Source organism: Poeciliopsis prolifica, unplaced genomic scaffold (genome assembly GCF_027474105.1).
Source record: "Poeciliopsis prolifica strain line A6 unplaced genomic scaffold, Auburn_PproV2 SCAFFOLD007, whole genome shotgun sequence".
NCBI lineage: Eukaryota > Metazoa > Chordata > Actinopteri > Cyprinodontiformes > Poeciliidae > Poeciliopsis > Poeciliopsis prolifica.
In genome coordinates, this window is record NW_026562382.1 from 2,439,498 (window position 1) to 2,457,147 (window position 17,650).

The following is a 17,650-nucleotide window of genomic DNA, read 5'->3' on the forward strand; positions in this document are numbered from 1 at the left end:
GCTGTCACCAGCTTGTCATGTACGTGGCGACAGTAGAAAGCACCAACTCCCTTTTACACGGCTTACACACAGAATAGGTCGTCATGGAGACCGTGCCCAGACATTACCGCTGCCCACAATGTCACCAATTCTTAGATTTGTGGTTTCCAATTACTCACCAGTATGAGGGCAGCACAAACAGAATCGTTAGGGTAGCTGTTAAGAGTATTTTAATCTTTATTAGCTTGTATATTTTTTAGCATTATCATTGTCTTTGGTTCCGTTTGATTTCTGAAACTTGACTTGTTAATTTACATGTTTGCCGTTTGGGAACAACAGATGTAAAAGCTGCTGCTGTCTCTTTCTAAAGCCGTTCGCTCTCTCAACATCTGGAGGCAGACGCTCCAATATCGCTCCAACAGCAGAAAAGTCTCATTTTGTTCCATGTTTACATTTATTAATTAAATGGCTAATTTGTTATACAAGTTACATTCAATGGTTTATTTAAAAAAAAATTGCCTCTCTTTTTCTGGTGACATCTTCAAACTCTTTCATTTTCCATCTACAATTCAAATCTGGTCGATAAATTTCCCTAATGTCACTTTCCTGACAAAACCGCCCACGCAACATATTTACTGTAACTGCAAAGATGCAGGACGTCGAGTGGGTGACGCAAGACTCCGCTCGGCTCCCAGAAAGCCTGAGCGGTGCAGTGCGAGAGCCGGCATGAGGTCATGTAGGTGTGGTCGTTGCTGGAACAGCGGAGTAAAAGTCAGACTGCAGTAATAGATCGCATGAGAACGACTTGTTAACTTCTAATGCCAGATGTGCGTAAAGCTGCCAGGCTTTAATCTGTTCGTTTTTCTTTCCAGCTTCCTCTGCACACATCTTTGGTCACAATAAGAACGTAAAAGTTCAGAGACCAAAGCTGCCCAAGTAAATGTTAGACCTTACATATGAGCTGCGCGAAAGCAGCGCAAAACTCCAAGTTTCTGTTGCTGTAAGTAGCAGAAAAAGATGGCTGAGCTAAAGAACCCAGTAGGAGGTAAAGAAAACAGTGATGCATCTTGGCTGTTGGCGACACGGATGTGTTTATTCACACAGTCATTGTGACACTGGCATACGCTCGAGGCTATGTAGGCGAGGAAGGATGCGGCTGCTAACCGTCTGAGCCGACAGGAGCTTTATGCTATCACAAGTGCACATTTATACACGTCTGAATGAAAATGCGACAATTAAAAAACAAGACACGGATTTCATGAACAATTACATCTTGTATCAAAATCAGTCATTGAATAAATAACGAGCTCTTGCAAAAGACAACAACAAAAAAGATATCACTGTCTCACCCCTGATTAGTGAATAAACTAAAGTTTGAGTGACTCAAACAGGAAGGCAGCGTTGCATAGTTTCACCTCAAGACCAAAAAAATGGACATTTCTACTGAAGAAATACCAATACTGAAAGAAAGCAAAGGTGTAAGTAGGCAGAATATAAATGAAAGGTAAAAAAAAAAAAGAAAAACAAATTCAGATTAGAGTTTCTCTGAGTGTTTTCAGGTTGTTACCTCTTGCTATCAAAGTAAAAAACAACCTGCTGGAGCTTTTCTTTGTTTTAGCCCAATTTAATCTCTTGTAGTCTAAAGATTTGTTTTCTGATTGCTTCTTCACTTTCTTGCCACATATTCTTACAAATGAAACAAATACAAACTGGCAACGCAAATTCTAACACACTCTCCACCTAATTGTCAATGTTGACACCAACGTGGACTTTTTGCAAAATATGTCCAGCATTCAAGTTTTTCTTAAAGTTTAAAAACTATGCATGTGCACTGGTATCTAGACGTCATTACAATGATATACTTTGCACAATCCCACTCTGGCGTCTGCCCTCAAAAGCTCAAGTTTTTATGCTTAGTTAATATCCATCTCATTTCTCCTGACTTCACTTCCAAATAGCTTTAAATGTGAGCCAAAGTTGAAACGACTGGAAAGAAAAAGGAGGAAATGACACCAAAGAAAAGAAAGATGAGCTTCAGTCTTTGGCCGGACTGCAGAGCTTCTTTTGAGCTTTGATGCAGGTCCTGTTGACATTGCAGACATTAGTAATAAAGCATTTTGTAATACAATCCCATGTAGATATTTTTCAAAAGAGAAACATTTTAAACGAGATGTGGGTCAACAAAGTGGCAAAAAATGCTGACGTAAACAGAACGTAAAACATTAAACAGAAAATGCCCTGACTGAAATCGTTTTAAAACTTTGCAAATTGTACATGTTTTTTGCCTTATTGCACCTTTTTTCAGATTTTCTGTCAAATTTAACAGAATTTTAAAATATTCAAGCCAAGTTCAGGTGATCCTTTCGATCTGCAGTCATGTAGCATGACCAGCTAACACAATACATACATTAGCCAGCAGGATTTGAGGGTGTGCTGAGGCTGCGTTTGTGTTTTCAAAGTCTCGATGCATCTTAACCACCTGGGCGAGGATCACAGCAAACCTCAGATAAACTTAAAGGAACGTCCCGATACATGTTGTCCATTTGGTTCTGTGATCCAACTGCATGCCTTGAAAGCACACAAAGCTGCTGAGAAAATGAGTCAAAATTTCTGCCCCACACAAAGTCAGGAATAAAGCCGAGTCAGCAACCGGTGCTGCTGCTTTGAGAGAGCTTAGAGCAGGGGAGAGAAAAGCTCCGATACGCCAAAAGCCAGGTTTTTATATAAAATAAAATTTAATCCAGTCTAATTTCAATCAAACAGATTGTCGGTATCTGACATATTTTCGACGTTTTCAAGGATCGGACCAATTTAATTCAACGAGAGGCCCTGAACCAAGGAGACAAAGTGAGATACTCCAGTTATAAAGACAATTAAATATCTGCTGGTGGGTAAATGTAGTTTTAGGATTCATTTCAGGATTCATTTAACAAACCTCACGGCTGACAAATGAGCTACTTTAACAAGAAGATACAGGGAAAATGTTATGAGTTCAGTTTCAATGCCTTCTGAGAGGTACTTCATTTTAATTGCAATGATGAAATCATACATAAATTTATTAGGATTTTCTTTTTCCGCTGGACGCAGTAAAAGAAAACCTTTTCAAGCGCAGGGGGTTTGCAGCCGTGGACATCCTGCAAACCTGCCTGTGACCTAAATCAGAGCCGTGCAAAAGAAGTCCATAAATCATCATCACGCAATAAAAGAGAGGAGGCAGCTTCCAAAAGCAATCCAATAAAATCCGTGAAGCAGTCGGAGCGCAGCAGACTTTCCTTTCCGAATCTGAACGGAGACGGATCCATTTATGCTCTGGTGAAACGCTCGCCCCTCCTCTTCCTCCTTGTGAATTGGAAAGGCTTGTTTTTGCTTCCAGTGTGTCCGACAGACCACCGCTGGGGCACCTGACTTACAGCGTGTTAGTCTTTTTTTTTTTTTTGCTCTTCGTCAGACATTGTAGTCTGGCGCTTTGCCCAGCGGCTGCCTCAGTCTGATTTGCAGGGTCATGAAGGCCCCCACGGCTACATGGAAGAGGATCTGCCAAACGTTCCTCAGTTCATACAGGTACATGTTGGACAGACAGATGAGCGCAAACGCCAAGAAGGACTTGCTGTTCCTCCAGATGGAGAAGTAGGCAAACAGGTAGCACTGAAAGAAACGGGATCACATCGAATTAATGCCGGACGAACCGGCCATTGGCCGCTGATGCGTCTTCGAAAACAAATCCTATGAGATGGCTCTGTTCTGTCGGCTAAACTGTGCGCTTCCATTTTGCCATTGGGAGCCGCTCAAAAGGAGCTGATGAAAAGGTTTTATAGAGCAGGGATTGGCCCGAAAGCCACTGAGCTTCAGCGAATGTTTGTCTAACTGACAAGCTGCTGAGCCGTAAAGTGCAGGGCTGTTAGTCAGCCGGCGATGGGCTGCTCTTACCGCAGACGATCACTTACCTGATACAGACAGGCCGCCGTGCCGAGGAAGAAGGCAATCACATAATTAAAGTCCTCATCGTCATTCTGCACAGGGAGGAAACAGACAGAGGCCAGGATAATTTTAACAAACATGCTCTTTATGTGACAAGAAATGGTTTACTGGTTCCCTTTAAATATGTTTTAGTATTTGCAGAACATGATGCGACTGACTTTGATTGCAAGCTCACAGAGGGGGGATAGGAGTTTTGATGAAACGTCGTAAGACATCTTGAAACTTTTTACACCTTTTATGATTGCTCTACAAAACTGATAAATATCAAATAAGCACATTATCTTCAGAGAATTTCAAGAGGGTCAGAATAATTACGCAAAGTTATTAGTCAGCAGAGAGGAAGCAAAAATAATCCGCAGCAAGTGGAGGAAATACAAGGGAATTAAAAACACAAAAACTGAATATTTGATTTGAAAAAAGAAAAAACTAAACAGGTCATGGAGCAACAGGAATTTCTGAAATGTATTGATGAATAGTCCCTGCTCAAAATCTATCTGAACTAAGGAGCAGTGTTTCGAAACAGAAACAAAAGCGTCCAGGAATATTTTAGGATCTGTTGAAACAAACCAACCTTTCAGGATGATGTTTAGTCTATGGAGAAAAACTAAAAGAATAACACAGGAGTGGCAGCATTATGCTGTGGCATGACTTTTTCCTCTCACTTTTTCTTTGTCTGTTCCAAAATACTAGCTTGCTTAACCAAAATCCTCAACATTTCTGCCATAAACTGAAGAGAAATTATTGAAGACCTTATGTGGATGATAACCAGTTATGCAGCATGACAAATAATTTCCCCACATTCATTTTTAAAAAATGACCCATTGTGCATTTCTACAGACAGGTTTATAGCAACACAAGAAACAGCATTACAGTCAGCACAGTTAAATGATGAGAGAAAAATATTACTCCTTAGAGTAATACTAAAATATGCAGCAGTAATTTTTCATCGAAAGCAACAGAGAAAAGATGGTGTTAAAGATTACATAAACAAATAACCTGCTTAATGTGCATTCGGTGTGTTTGAAAACTGGAGGAATGATTTCTGGACTACAAAGTTCTCCAAAGATGCTTTAAGTTTTTGCACCAAGTGTCCAAATGTCCCCTGCGGTATGTCCTAACCTGTAGTATGCTCTCTATGGCGTGGACGCCTCTCAGCAGGTTCAGGCCTCCACAGAGGATGCTGAGCACACAGGACACAATGCCTGGAAGCGTCGCCGGCTCCAACATCTGTGTGGGGGCTGGGAGAAAAAATAAACATGCATTACTCACTGTAAATGCTTGGATTCGTTTCATGTCATGCAAAATAATCATCTATTATACAGAAACAGGATACAGGCGCGCCACCATTTTGAAGCCAAAAGGTGTTTGAAATCACAAAAGGTTTCGGACATCCTAATGCAGGGAAGTAAGTTTTGAATGAGAACTTCATCCTCCAGCCTAGAAATGCTCAGAATCATCATTTTAGGAACAAAACTGCTCAAAGTCAACAGAGGAGTAGTAAAAACAAAACAAACACAATTAAAAAAGTGGAGTTTCAGCAAGATTTCAGCAGGACTAGGATTTTGTCAAAAATTGAAAACTGAAGGACATAATTAGACATGAAACAAAATCCTTTGCTAGTGGAAACACACAGAAATGACTTCATGGTAAAGCTGCTGCAATAAGAAACTAATTAATCACATGACCTCGATAATTTCCATTCTGATTACTAATATTGCTTAATGGGCAATTGTCTTTAGAGTTCATAATTCATTTTATTTATGGCTTCCGTTGTGTTTTTTTTATTTCAGTTTTGTTTGTCGTCTTTGGTTTTATTTTGAATATTTAAATATCTTCTATTTCCAGTGTTAAGAGTTCTTAGCAAAAAATAAAAGTTTATTAGTCTTTCACAGGGCAAACTTGTATTATTATTCCATTATCAACATATTACTGGCATGAATCGTCTCAAAACAACAATATTATTGGTTATCGCAATAATTACTGGGACAATGTATCAACCAGGTAGATTTCTTATCTAGACAGGGCTATTCATTAGTAAACAGACCACAGCTGTCTGCCATTAAATCTGCACAGCAGATGGGTCTGGGAGAAAGTTATGGAGAAGCTGAAATGGTGTGAATACTTCTGATAGGGACCAGACTTGTACTCATCAAGAAAGAGCAAACTGGAGGTGCATTCGGGTTGACACACGAGACCCGACATTTTTTGAGCAAGCAAAACAAAACGCATGTCAGCAAAATGTACCAGGCAGCAGCTCTTATCAGCACATACTCTTGAACGTTGCAGATATTAACCTTTTTCCGTTATTTCATTATATTTTTCTTCCACCCAACCTTCACTGAATGTGAATGGAAATTTCCAGGGACAAGGCGCGTATGTTAGAAAAGCTTTTTTGTGTGCGGTGGCAGCTCGAGTCCTACCTATGCCCTTGTATTTAGAAGCGGCTCGCACCGAGAATCCATTGATAGCCTGCAGGTCCTCTGGGGAGAGCTGATAGGGCGGGCGCAGCTTGATCTCTGTCTGCATGTCAGCCAGGTTGATCTTGGTGGATAGGGAGCGAGGGCTGTTATAGCGCTGCTTGGTCTTCTGGATGAAGGTGTCTTGGGGGACGACAGTCAGCACAACAACAAGGCGTTCAGTACCGCGGGGAGCAAAGTAACGGGTGATAAACACTCAGCGTATAAGAGATAAGGACACTGTTTGGCGTAAACACAAGACGGCTGAAACTGTGGCGTCTTTAAAAGGACTAAACATCTTTACAAACGGCTTTAATCTCATATTTTACTTGTTTCTCCTACACTGCAGAGCGCAGATAGAAGGAAATTTGTAATAATGTGTAAGATGGATCCAGCTTTTACTGTAACGGCACATCTAACCAAATGGTTAAAACACAAGCTTTAGTTTCAGTACAATAAATGAGTGTAGCGGGGAAAACAGATGGTGAGAAGAAATTGTTATTTTTAATGAAACACCGGTGGTATAATTATAGTCTCTAAAAGAAACGTAACTGTAGCTCTGGTTTAATGACTTTCCTTTTTATTAAGTTGCACAAAGTTTCAATTTGCATCAGTTTTCTCTTCTTCAGATGTAAAACTAATACACTTTCTGTTTCCCTGGATACAACTATGCCTGGACAAAGACCAAAATCCATCTTTTACTCCAATTGTATGTCATTACTGAGGAAAATACACTGTGATAAAGCTAAATTAATTGTTATTTTTTTTGCTGGTTGTTGAGGTTTCATCACAAGTTAGTGGAAGTATTGTCAGAACAATAAAAGTGGCAATTGGAATTTATCATGACAACGCTAAATCTAAATTCTTATAATGATAATAAATTTAACATCATAAATGATAAACGATACAATAAATCTTCACGTCTATTATAAGGAATAATAAAGCATCTGTGATACTGCCAGCCAGTTTCTCCTCCAAAATCTCTGGAAACCTTGTTACACACGACCTGGTATCATTGACTTTTTGAAGTTCCTGGAGATTTTAAATAAAAATCTATTAATTTCCACAAATAAAATTGTGTTCCACCAAGTTGCCAGCATAATTATATAAAACCTGCATTAAAAATCAGCACAGAAACAGACACAAAATCAAACATCTTCCATGGTAAAATCAGCATCCAGACCAGGATGAGAAGTTTTTATTGGTCTGCTTCCACCTTGTGAAACGTTAGACCAAGAGCTACTCTGTTGGAAAATGGCAGGTTGTACAATGTTTTAAAAACAATTGTTTTTCTCATCACTCGATAAATGTACTCAAATTAAAAGCATGGTTTTTCTACACACCTCACAGTGAAATCACAACGTTGCAATAAAACCTTAAATTACTTTAAGACGTTTCACACATCTTTAGCAGCGATGCTAATAAAAGCAAATCCATTGCTTACAAAATCCAAAAGAGCCTTACCGAATTCGATGAAGGAGTACGGCCGCACGGCGCTGCTGATACGTTTGGAGTCATAAGTGATGATGAACTCTTTCTGCAGCTCGTCCAGGAAGCAGAAGGCCAACACATTAGGGTAATTTCCAGAGCAGACCATCAGGTATCCAACACCCAGCGAGTATATGAAGCTAAAAACCCAGAGAGAAGAACAGAAAATTCTGCTGTTTTGCTCAGGTCAGGAACCCCGGAGAACTAACGAGGACAACAAATTACAAAAGGGTAACATAGCAGCAGTAACAATTCTGCTGGTTAATGCTCCAATTTAACACAGTTTAAAGTACATCACTGCTGTAAAGGTAAAGAAATAGAATCACACTTTCACAGCTAATTATACTCAATAACCATATGAACATTCACTTGTTCAGACACAATACCTAGCAGCCTGGAAATGTTAATTTATAAAATTAGTAGATTACATTTCCCTGACACAAAAAAAAAGGGCTTGCATTATCTAAACAGCTCAGAGCACAAATGAGAGCAGAGACAAAACGGGAAACATCAAACAGTTAAATATCTACAAACGTAAGAGATGAACCTGCAGGCTTGTATTAGACCAATTTGACAGAAAAAACAATAATCAATGAAGAGAGATACTGGTGTTGCTGGTGTTAATGCGCTAATTATTAGAGCTGGGGTCTAAAGGAAAGAGAAGCCCTCGTAACAGGTGACAGACAGATGTTTGTCACAGCAGCAGGCTTGCTGACTTTACAAGAACACTTCTGCCCAGCACTAGATGTTTGTTGTCCATCTTTGGTGAGGTCAGAGGTAAATCAGCACACAAAGGGACTGGAGAGTCGGTCGACAGGACGGCCAGTAATTGCACAATATGAGACCAGCACAAAAACATTTAGAGAAACAAATTGAAATGGGAATCCAGAGCTGTAGATTTAAATGTAGCTTGTTACTGAGTTCAGTGCGTGAAGTGAATCCCAAAGTGAGTAACTTATTGTGTTTTCATGACCGTCTCTTGTCTGTAAACAAGAGATAATTGTACAGTTTTCAGTACACAGACAGCTACAGTCTTCAAAGTAGAAGATTTGACTGAGTGGAGTGAGACTTTATCATAAAACAGGGAGACTGAATAGAGGACAACAAATAGATGGACGTCCGAAACAAAACACCGCTTAATAATCAATAAAACTCCTTTTAACTAAAACCTTTCTGCTGGGAAAAGATCACAATTAAAAATCAACAAACAAATACTCAATACCTTTTGAGAAAATGGCAGCTGTTTGTTTTCCCAATGCAACTGTAATACTAAAGTAGGACACCATGGCCAGTTACATAACTATTGGCTACATAAAAAATCACTTGTATGCAACAATTTTCTCCTGATCAGCAGGTTAAACTGAAAAAAACCTTTTGCCCTTAAATGCATCAATGCGTACTATGTTCAGTCCATGAACTTGGCATGCATCTTAACGCATTTTAATGTTTTTAAAGGTTTAGCAAAGTCAGATAAATTAAGGGACATAATGCTCTGATGCATAGATAGAGGTTATTTTGTACTTAGTTCATTTTCTGGTGGATTCAAAACCACTGCCTTCATTTGAGAACCTGCAGCATGTGTTTTCTCTTTTGTGCCGCAGCAGAAAAAATAAAAAGTAAATAATTGGAATTAGCCAGAATGAAGCCAAAGAGAAAATGGAGGGAAGGCAGCCAGGAAAAGCTTCACATAAACCACATAAACATAAACGGCAACACTTTCTTACTCGCTCCTCCATTCTTTCAATAGACTCAGCGGATGTTAGTTTCGTTACATCTCCCAAAAAGTACTTTGTGAACAGAACTTAATGCAAGTACTGCTTACTCTGTCATTCACCGATTTAAGTAGATCGATAAAACTTACCATCTGTGCATCAACTATAGATCTATAGTTATCAACACAATAAACCTACCATATATGCATATATGCTAGCTATATTTTTTCCCCATCAATACCTGTTAGTTTATGAAAAGAGGTGGCAGCCTCAATAATGACACTGCAGTAAAAATGCAAACCGACATGCATTTTGCTTTATGACTGTCCTGTGACACGGCTACTGTTCATGAATCAAGATTTGGGCTTTTCCAGCTTTGGAATCCAGTCAAACGATAATGCTCGGTGTTAGCTGGAGCATCACCATTCAATATCCTAAATGTCTTTAGACAGATGGCATGCATCACCTTCACTAATGTAATAACCATAAAAATCAATAACATCTGGCTAAGTAAATCTCAAAAGCAAAAAGGCAAGCAAAAATCTTTGTGTAACTAGTGAAATCTGCAAAGCTTCCGCACCAGACGGACCTGCATAAGAGAACTTATTAGAGAATTTCAATTTATAATGCAATACTAGAATATCCTTTAATCTGGTCAGATCTGTATTATGTTCTAATACAGTTAACGCATAAAAAAAATTAATGTAGCTTTAAGACTAGCGATTTTAATGCATCATATGTCACATGAAAGCGTCTGAATGGTCGTGCACATCACCAAAAAAGGCGAAGTTGTGATTTCCAACAACTAAGCGTCATTCTGACCTTCACTTCAGTCATCATACGCTTCAGGCTTAAATAAATTAAAGACAGTCTAATCAAAAGGAAGCTCTTGCTGCTGAAAGGTGTAACTGTCTCATTCCCCTTAAGATCATGTCCTGTTTCTTATCACCGCTAATTGGCGCCGAACAAACACCGTTTAAAAGCATTTCAAAGGCTTTAACAAGAGCGCCAGCTGGGCTTTCAGAAATAATGCTTTGAAACAGAAAGCCTAAAGGGCTTTAGAGTTACACGTATTAGACGGCATCATTCAATAAAAACGTTTAAAAAAGAAAAACAAGAAAGAAGTAGGAAGACTGTCACAGTTCCCGATCACTATAGACGAAACTGAAGGATCAAAACTGTTGTTTCATAGTGGACTTTATAGAAAACCGATTGCATAATGTTTTCTACCTACTTATTTAAAGTTAACATTGAAAACAAAAGCACGTTACCTCTAAAATCTCATATCATTTAAAGAAATGCTACAGAGCAGGACATACTTCACATTGTACGGTCCGGACTTGAGTGTGCAGCGGTCAGGGAACTGGTTGAGCTTCTTGGAGAGACCCTTAAGGTGCCTCTTCGTCTCCTGGAGGTCTTTCTCCTGTTCGTAGTCGGTGGAGGCTGAGAGGGGCAGGCCGTCCTCCACGCGAACCACAGAGGCAAACAACACCATAGACATTTTACAGATGAGGCTGTCCCACTGATTTCCTGTAAACGGATGTAAAACAAGGGGTAAAATTTTTAGTTTTGACCCTAAAGTTAGAATCTTCAAAAAGACAATTGACGACTGAATTATTCTCCATAAACAACTAAGAAATATCAAGAATCCCTACTGAGGGATACACAGTCATACAAATATCTTAAATGGGGTAAGGTGAAGGCTATTTTCTTTTTGGATAGCTTCAGAAAAAAGTAATCAATATAGTTGTACAATATTAATAATCAATATCACACAGTGATTATTGGATTTTTTTTCAGTTATGTTGAGCAATTTCATTGCTATTGTTTGACTTTTTTTCTTTTAACCACAAAAATGCTCCAAGCTTGTACATTGTTCCAGTTGAGGGGGTTGAACAAATTTTAGGTGAAATATAAAACACTACAAGTTAAACTTTAATGTTAATTAACACACCTGTGGTTACTTACCTTAAAAAGCATAAGGTTGGTGTTAAAATTCTCGATAGTACCCAAAAATATGACTTTTTTAAAAATCTAATCTAACCCTACAGTCAACCAAGGACTAATCTCAACTAAAATATGCTGCCCAGTTATTCTGTTGTGGGTCATTTAAGGTGTAATCCTCATTTTAATGCAATTTAAACCCAAAACCTGGAGGTGGGGTGGTTCTTTTGTGTCAGAACCACGGAGAGCTCCACGGCTGAATGAAAGCACGCTGACAGGAAGTGATGTGAAACACTGACTACATGCGTCCTCGGAGAATTCAACATTAAACCTCCTTTTTATTGCAATTTAAAGTCACGTTTGAGCTCAACAACAAGAGACTGGAGTGACTGGTAGAAGCATAGCAAGGGCAGGTAGCGCTAACTTAACTATCATTGTCGGACTTATGAGGACATAACAGTGCTATAAATCAAATAGCCGAAGAACTGACGGATTACAAGTACTAAAAGAGTTTAATATCTTGTAAAATATCGACTCAGACAACAAGAAAACGGAAGTTCTGACCCGCAGAGACCAGAGCAAGGGAGCTAGCAACGTTAGCAGAATCGGCTAGCCCGGCAGCTAACAGTTAGTTGCTTTGGTTTGCTGTAGCCTCAAAGTAGAATGAACTCACACTGACAGAGCTATCTGTCAAACACTGTACCTGTTGAAGACGTTTATCATCATGTAGTTACGTGTAATAGGCTGCACTGGGCATGTTACGCATACAGGAATCACACGCAGCTAGCAGGCGGTGACGTTTACGTGGCTGCTTCGCTTTGCATTATGGGTAAAAAAGTAGTAAGCCAGTTTTAGGTAAAAACATGCAGATTTTTTTTTTTTTTTTTTTTTTGCATACACTTGCATAACTGAACTTACACACCATATCATAAATTATGTTCTTTACCAGGTGAAAAATAATTTAAGAGTGCCCTCACATTAACACGCAAAATAAAATTTATAACAAAATTGTGCTTTATTTACATATGAATTTCTCTTTTTGCATTTCACTAACTTTTTGTTTGAGGACGTTAAATGCCTTCTGAGGGTTTTTTATTTGGTTTAATGTCAGATGAAAACCATGCAGTTAGTCATCAAACTAAAATTAAAGTAATTTAAATAGAACAGGTGAAATGAAAGAAAATACCTCATGCAACAAAGCTAGAAAAGAAATTAATGTTGGAAATAGATAATTACAAATTGATAACCTTACTACCATTGTTATAAAGACAGTCTATTCTAAAGCTTTTTAGAGTTACAATGCTTCTCCAAGTATCTGGTTTCATCAACAAAAAAACCAGCAGAAACCATGATTTTCAATGTTTCTGAAAACATTCCAATGTTTTCAGAAACATTTTCTTTTTTAAGTTAGGGTTGCACTACACACACCCAAAAAAAGAATAATAAATAGTATTTATCTATGGCTTGCCAAGTTTTAGTGCTCCACTCAGATCTAAAATAGGCCATTCACTGACATCAGCATTTTCTTCAATTTGCATCATTTTCTCTTCAAATGTAAAACTAAAAAAAAGAGACAGAGAGAGAAAAAAAAAGACAAAAAATAGTGACAAAGAAATTGAAAACAGCAGCGCAGAGATGGTTAGTGGCCTCGTCCTTCACGCGTACCTCCTCTGCAATCTCCCCAGAGCACAACAATGTGTCAGCCTGAAGGGAAATGCTCCACAACCCACCCTTGGGCTAAGTGTGTGTGTGTGTGTGTGTGTGTGTGTGTGAGAGCCAGAGACATGGGGGAAGTGGATGATGGATGTGTGCTGCAGCTGACAGGTTGATGAATATCTACAGGGCTCAGTGTTTTAATGCAGAAAGTGGCAGGTTTGAGGAAGACGGAGTTGTCATTTGCACTCACAGTGTAAACAAACAAATATATTTACATATATATGCATGCAGTCAAGTAATTCAGTTGCATCAATGCAAACTTCCAATTTGATGTGATCATAGCTTAAAGGATTCTTTACATCCACCTTATTTGGCAACAGTTTATTTGACTATGTGTGCATAAGACTGACATGACACTGTCATGAACATGAAGGAGTCTTCATCAATGTTTATGACTGTTATGAAGTGTCATTTTAATGCAAAGTCGACAATTTTAATTGACTTAATGCAAATTTAAATGCAACTTTGCATTGTCATTATTTACTGAATAATGCACAGTTGACACTTCTAATGCAGTTTTTTATGAAACAAAAACTGAAGAAATTTAATTAAAAGACCCTAATTTGATTTACTTGTTTACTAAATGCATCCAAACTATGATGTCAAACCATTTCACTCTCATTCTATGAACATACACCACCTATTCTGATGAGATCTTTTGGGAGGGCTAATTATCAGATGGATCAGCAACACGTATGTGGAGATTTTCCATCTGGTTGATTTGCTTCAACTTTCAAAGATTTCAAAGGATGACAAAGAAAATTAAAAACAAGGTCAAACCTGCATCAACCAGGACGGTCCATTAGCTCAGCAACCCAACAAGGTCATCCTGACGCTGCATTCTGACAGTCCGGCTCCACTTTGCCATTTTTCCTGCTGCAATAAACGTCAATACCAAATTCACAAGCAATTACAAAAAAATAAAACCAGCTAAAAATGTCAACATCATGCAAATGCTTAACAAAAAGAACCATTTATTCCATAGAAAGGTAAAACAAAATGTTGGAAATGTTTGGCTTTATTTTACTTTCTTACTGCAAGGGTCACAACTGTACATATGGCTGGGGACAGAGGAAAAACAAACAAACAAAAAAAAATCAACAAAAGGCAACAATGACTTCTTGGCATAAATTGCAAAAAATACCCACAGAACATGAATACCTTTGGGAAGAAATTTCTCGATTATTCAACAAACGTACACTGTCAGTGGGGCGGCTGCTGAAAATAAACCAGTGGAAAGATGAATGAAAGGCAGTTGTTGCCTCATGAGATGAGGACGCCACCTTAATTACAGCGGCGTGTCCTCTTCCACCTCATTGCATGAAACACTCGTGGACGTTCACACACACTATGAAATCACAACTGGGCATAAAATGTATTTGGTTCCAGCCAGAACATTTCAGTCATTTCCACTGGAACAAGTTATTAAAAAATATTGGGTCTTTTACAATAAAGGGTTCAGTAACCTCTACTACCAACACGCCTCGATCGAGTTACGAAGGAAAAAAGAGGGGAAAACAAATGAAGTGTGTGTTTTTGAGATATAAATGTAAACAATATTTAGTACGGTGGCCTAAGGGCTCAGAATGATTCAGTTGGAAAGAAGTGCATTCCCTTTTTAACTGTGTTACACTGTCCCTGAGAATCGTATTTGTATGGAAGGAAAAGGTTTTGATTAATAAACACAAACAGAGCAACAGACAGGAGTTCAAATGTTAGAAAACAAACAAAATAAAAAAAGAATGATTTTAGGGATAAAAAGGTATTAATGATGAGTCAAATATGATGCTGAGACGCAACAGCAGGGGGATGAGCGTCTAGATGTGTTCGAGAAGATCCGGGACTGGGACAGGCGGATGTGGACTGGAGCAAACCAATCCACATAGAGAGGAGTCAATGAACGCAGCACGGTCACATGCAGCAGGCTGCAGAGCCACAAAGCTCACTGCTCACGGACTAAGTCTGAAGGGATCCAGCTCTGCATTTAGGTAAGATCTAAATAGAATCACTTCGTATGACCCGTCGTCTTGCAAAAGTATTTGTGCACTTTCGTTTCTGTTCCACATTTACTCATGCTACAGCCACGAACGTAAAAACTACTCATTTGATTTTATGCAGCAGACTAACAATTGAGAAGTGTAACAAAAGTGACACACGGTTTTGGTTTTGAAATAACACCTGGAAGACTTGGTGTGTGCGTATAATATGATGCCCCTAAATCAAAACCAGTGCAACCCGATAGCCTTTAAAAGGTGAAAACACAGTGGCGGCAGCATCATGCTGTGGGGATAATCTTATTCTAAAGGGGCAGGAAAGCTGGTCAGAGGCAGACTGAAGCAGATGTTTACCTTCTAGCAAGATGACAGTCTAGGAAGAATAGTTAGTATATTTGTTTCTTACAATGGCTCAGTCAAAGTCCAGAGCTAACTCCAACAAAAGACATGTGGTAAAACTTATTAACTGCTGTTAACCCATGCTCTCCATCCAGTCTGACTGAGCCAGAGTTACTTTGCCCAAAGAATAGATAAAGAATTCAATCTCAGATTTGGATTTTTTAGAAATTTTGAAAAACCATGCATCATTTTCCTTCCACTTCACAACTTATTACTTTTTGTTCTAATAAAATGCCCAAGAAAACGTGTTGAATGTTGATGTGATGTTCGAAGGCAGTGAGTACTTCTGCAAAACAACGTCAGAAAAGGTAACTTTCATAATCAAATCCCGACACCTTTTGTAGCGTCTATGCTAATGTAAAGGAGCCCTCCACCTTGTTAGCATATTCATGAAACCTCGTTATGAGCGAGCAGTAAACCAAAAAGCCAGAGAGAAAATATCAGCACAGCTGTGAGAGATAAATACATGATTACGTTAGCTGGACTGGTTCAAGTTGCAGTCACACCAGGCCTCCGACTCTCTTCCACTTATTTTCATCATTTTGCAGTTTCAGATAATTCACATTCAATTTTCAAAAGGCCACCATTTTGGAGACAGAGACAGAACATTGACCCGTTAGTCCCCCATGTTGCCTAGTTTGGATTATTACTGATTGTACAGCTAAAAATGTTTTTTTTTTCTCTGTTTTTTTTTACTTGAAAGTTCAAGTAGATGAACAACAAACCTTATAAAAACTACGATTTGGATCTCAGCTACTTTACATGTCTTTCTATTGGTCCTTGCTAAAGGCCTGGGAAAATGTCAACCTGATGACGCCACCAAGCTGAACTGGATTTAGACAGAAATGGATAATTAAATGGAAACACGTGACTTACTTATTCTAAATGATCTTCAAAAAAAAAAAAAAAAAGAAAAGAAACTGACGTACTAAATAACGTGGAAAAAAAAAAAGAAAAAAAATCAGCATGGATCATCTGTGAAGACAGTGCCAGGTTGAAAATAATCATATGAAACCCTCTTGCGTAGCGACGGAAGATGCATCGTCCACGTTGACCGCCACCACAGTCAGATCGCACAGACTCCCACAGGCAGAAGCAGGGCTCACGTTTGCATAGATAGGGTGTAGCTTTTAACATGTTCAAGTCACAGTGATTGGGCAAAAAAAACCAAACAAAACAAATAAAAAAAACTTTTTTTCTTTTAAATCAATTTTGTGCCCATCAAAATATCCATAAGAAAGAAGTCTCAAGTGGTTGGTCAGTACTCTTGGTATCATTACAAATGAGATCACCATGGTATAAAAAAATAGCCTTTCGCTGAGGTCATTGAGTCTCCCACTTCAGTGCCGAAAGGGCCCTCGCCAAACTCAAGGGTCACAGTGCATTGCCCTCCCCTCCCTGCCCCTGCTTTTCCTCCGTGCGCGCGGCCCCTCCCCCTTCCCTCAGAGCTCCTCCTTCCTCTTGACCACCTTCTCCTGGTCGCGGCCTCTGAGGTTACGCATGAATCCGATGAAGCCTGCTTCCTGCAAAGTGAAAGAATGATTAGAAAAGTTCAGTTCAGCTTTAGACTTCCCAGAGTTCAGTGCATTAATGAGTCTTTGTAACTTTGTAATTCAATCTTCTGTCACTATGCTTTACTTCAAGCTGGCCTGCCTGCACGATGAGAAAGTACCCAGCCGTGCCAGGTTACAGAAACCTCTGCTTTGCCAAATCAGACATATTAAGATCCACCTGCCATTGTTTCAGCTGCCCTTGATTTAATGATCCGCTTAAAGTTCAGCTGGAGCTCTGCACATGGCCAAGGCAATCCGCTAAAACAGCTTTTGCCATAAATAATTCATTTAAGCTGATATTTTCACATTAATTTACATGAGACAGCTTTGTAACTAATACCACATTTCTCTTAATGAATTGTGCTACTATAGACATGAGCACAAGGTTTCCAACAGAAAACTTGCTAAGCCCGGTGGCTGTGTGCCAGGGC

General features: G+C 39.0%; 2 protein-coding genes across 4 annotated transcripts in view; both read right to left on the bottom strand.

Annotated features, from left to right (window-relative positions):
* Positions 1 to 1,046: 1,046 nt before the first annotated feature.
* Positions 1,047 to 12,396, bottom strand: sec22a (SEC22 homolog A, vesicle trafficking protein). Of its 2 annotated transcripts, none has more exons than XM_055032252.1 (7): positions 12,261 to 12,396; positions 10,933 to 11,143; positions 7,878 to 8,041; positions 6,378 to 6,557; positions 5,077 to 5,195; positions 3,924 to 3,989; positions 1,047 to 3,624 (listed from the first exon to the last, which is right to left on the bottom strand). In XM_055032252.1, the coding sequence occupies exons 2-7, from the start codon at positions 11,112 to 11,114 to the stop codon at positions 3,424 to 3,426; spliced, it is 912 nt and encodes a 303-aa protein (XP_054888227.1). In that variant the 5' UTR covers positions 11,115 to 11,143; positions 12,261 to 12,396; the 3' UTR covers positions 1,047 to 3,423. The 2 variants fall into 2 exon arrangements, with proteins under 2 accessions (XP_054888227.1, XP_054888228.1); XM_055032253.1 differs by lacking the exon at positions 12,261 to 12,396 and adding an exon at positions 11,582 to 11,668.
* Positions 12,397 to 14,230: 1,834 nt separating this feature from the next.
* pdia5 (protein disulfide isomerase family A, member 5) overlaps positions 14,231 to 17,650 on the bottom strand; it is a 58,794-nt gene continuing 55,374 nt past the window's right edge. For both annotated transcript variants that reach the window (XM_055032189.1, XM_055032190.1), the window contains exon 17: positions 14,231 to 17,189. In XM_055032189.1, coding sequence (XP_054888164.1) covers positions 17,109 to 17,189 — 81 coding nt within the window. In that variant the 3' untranslated portion in view covers positions 14,231 to 17,108. The remainder of the gene's footprint in view (positions 17,190 to 17,650) is intronic.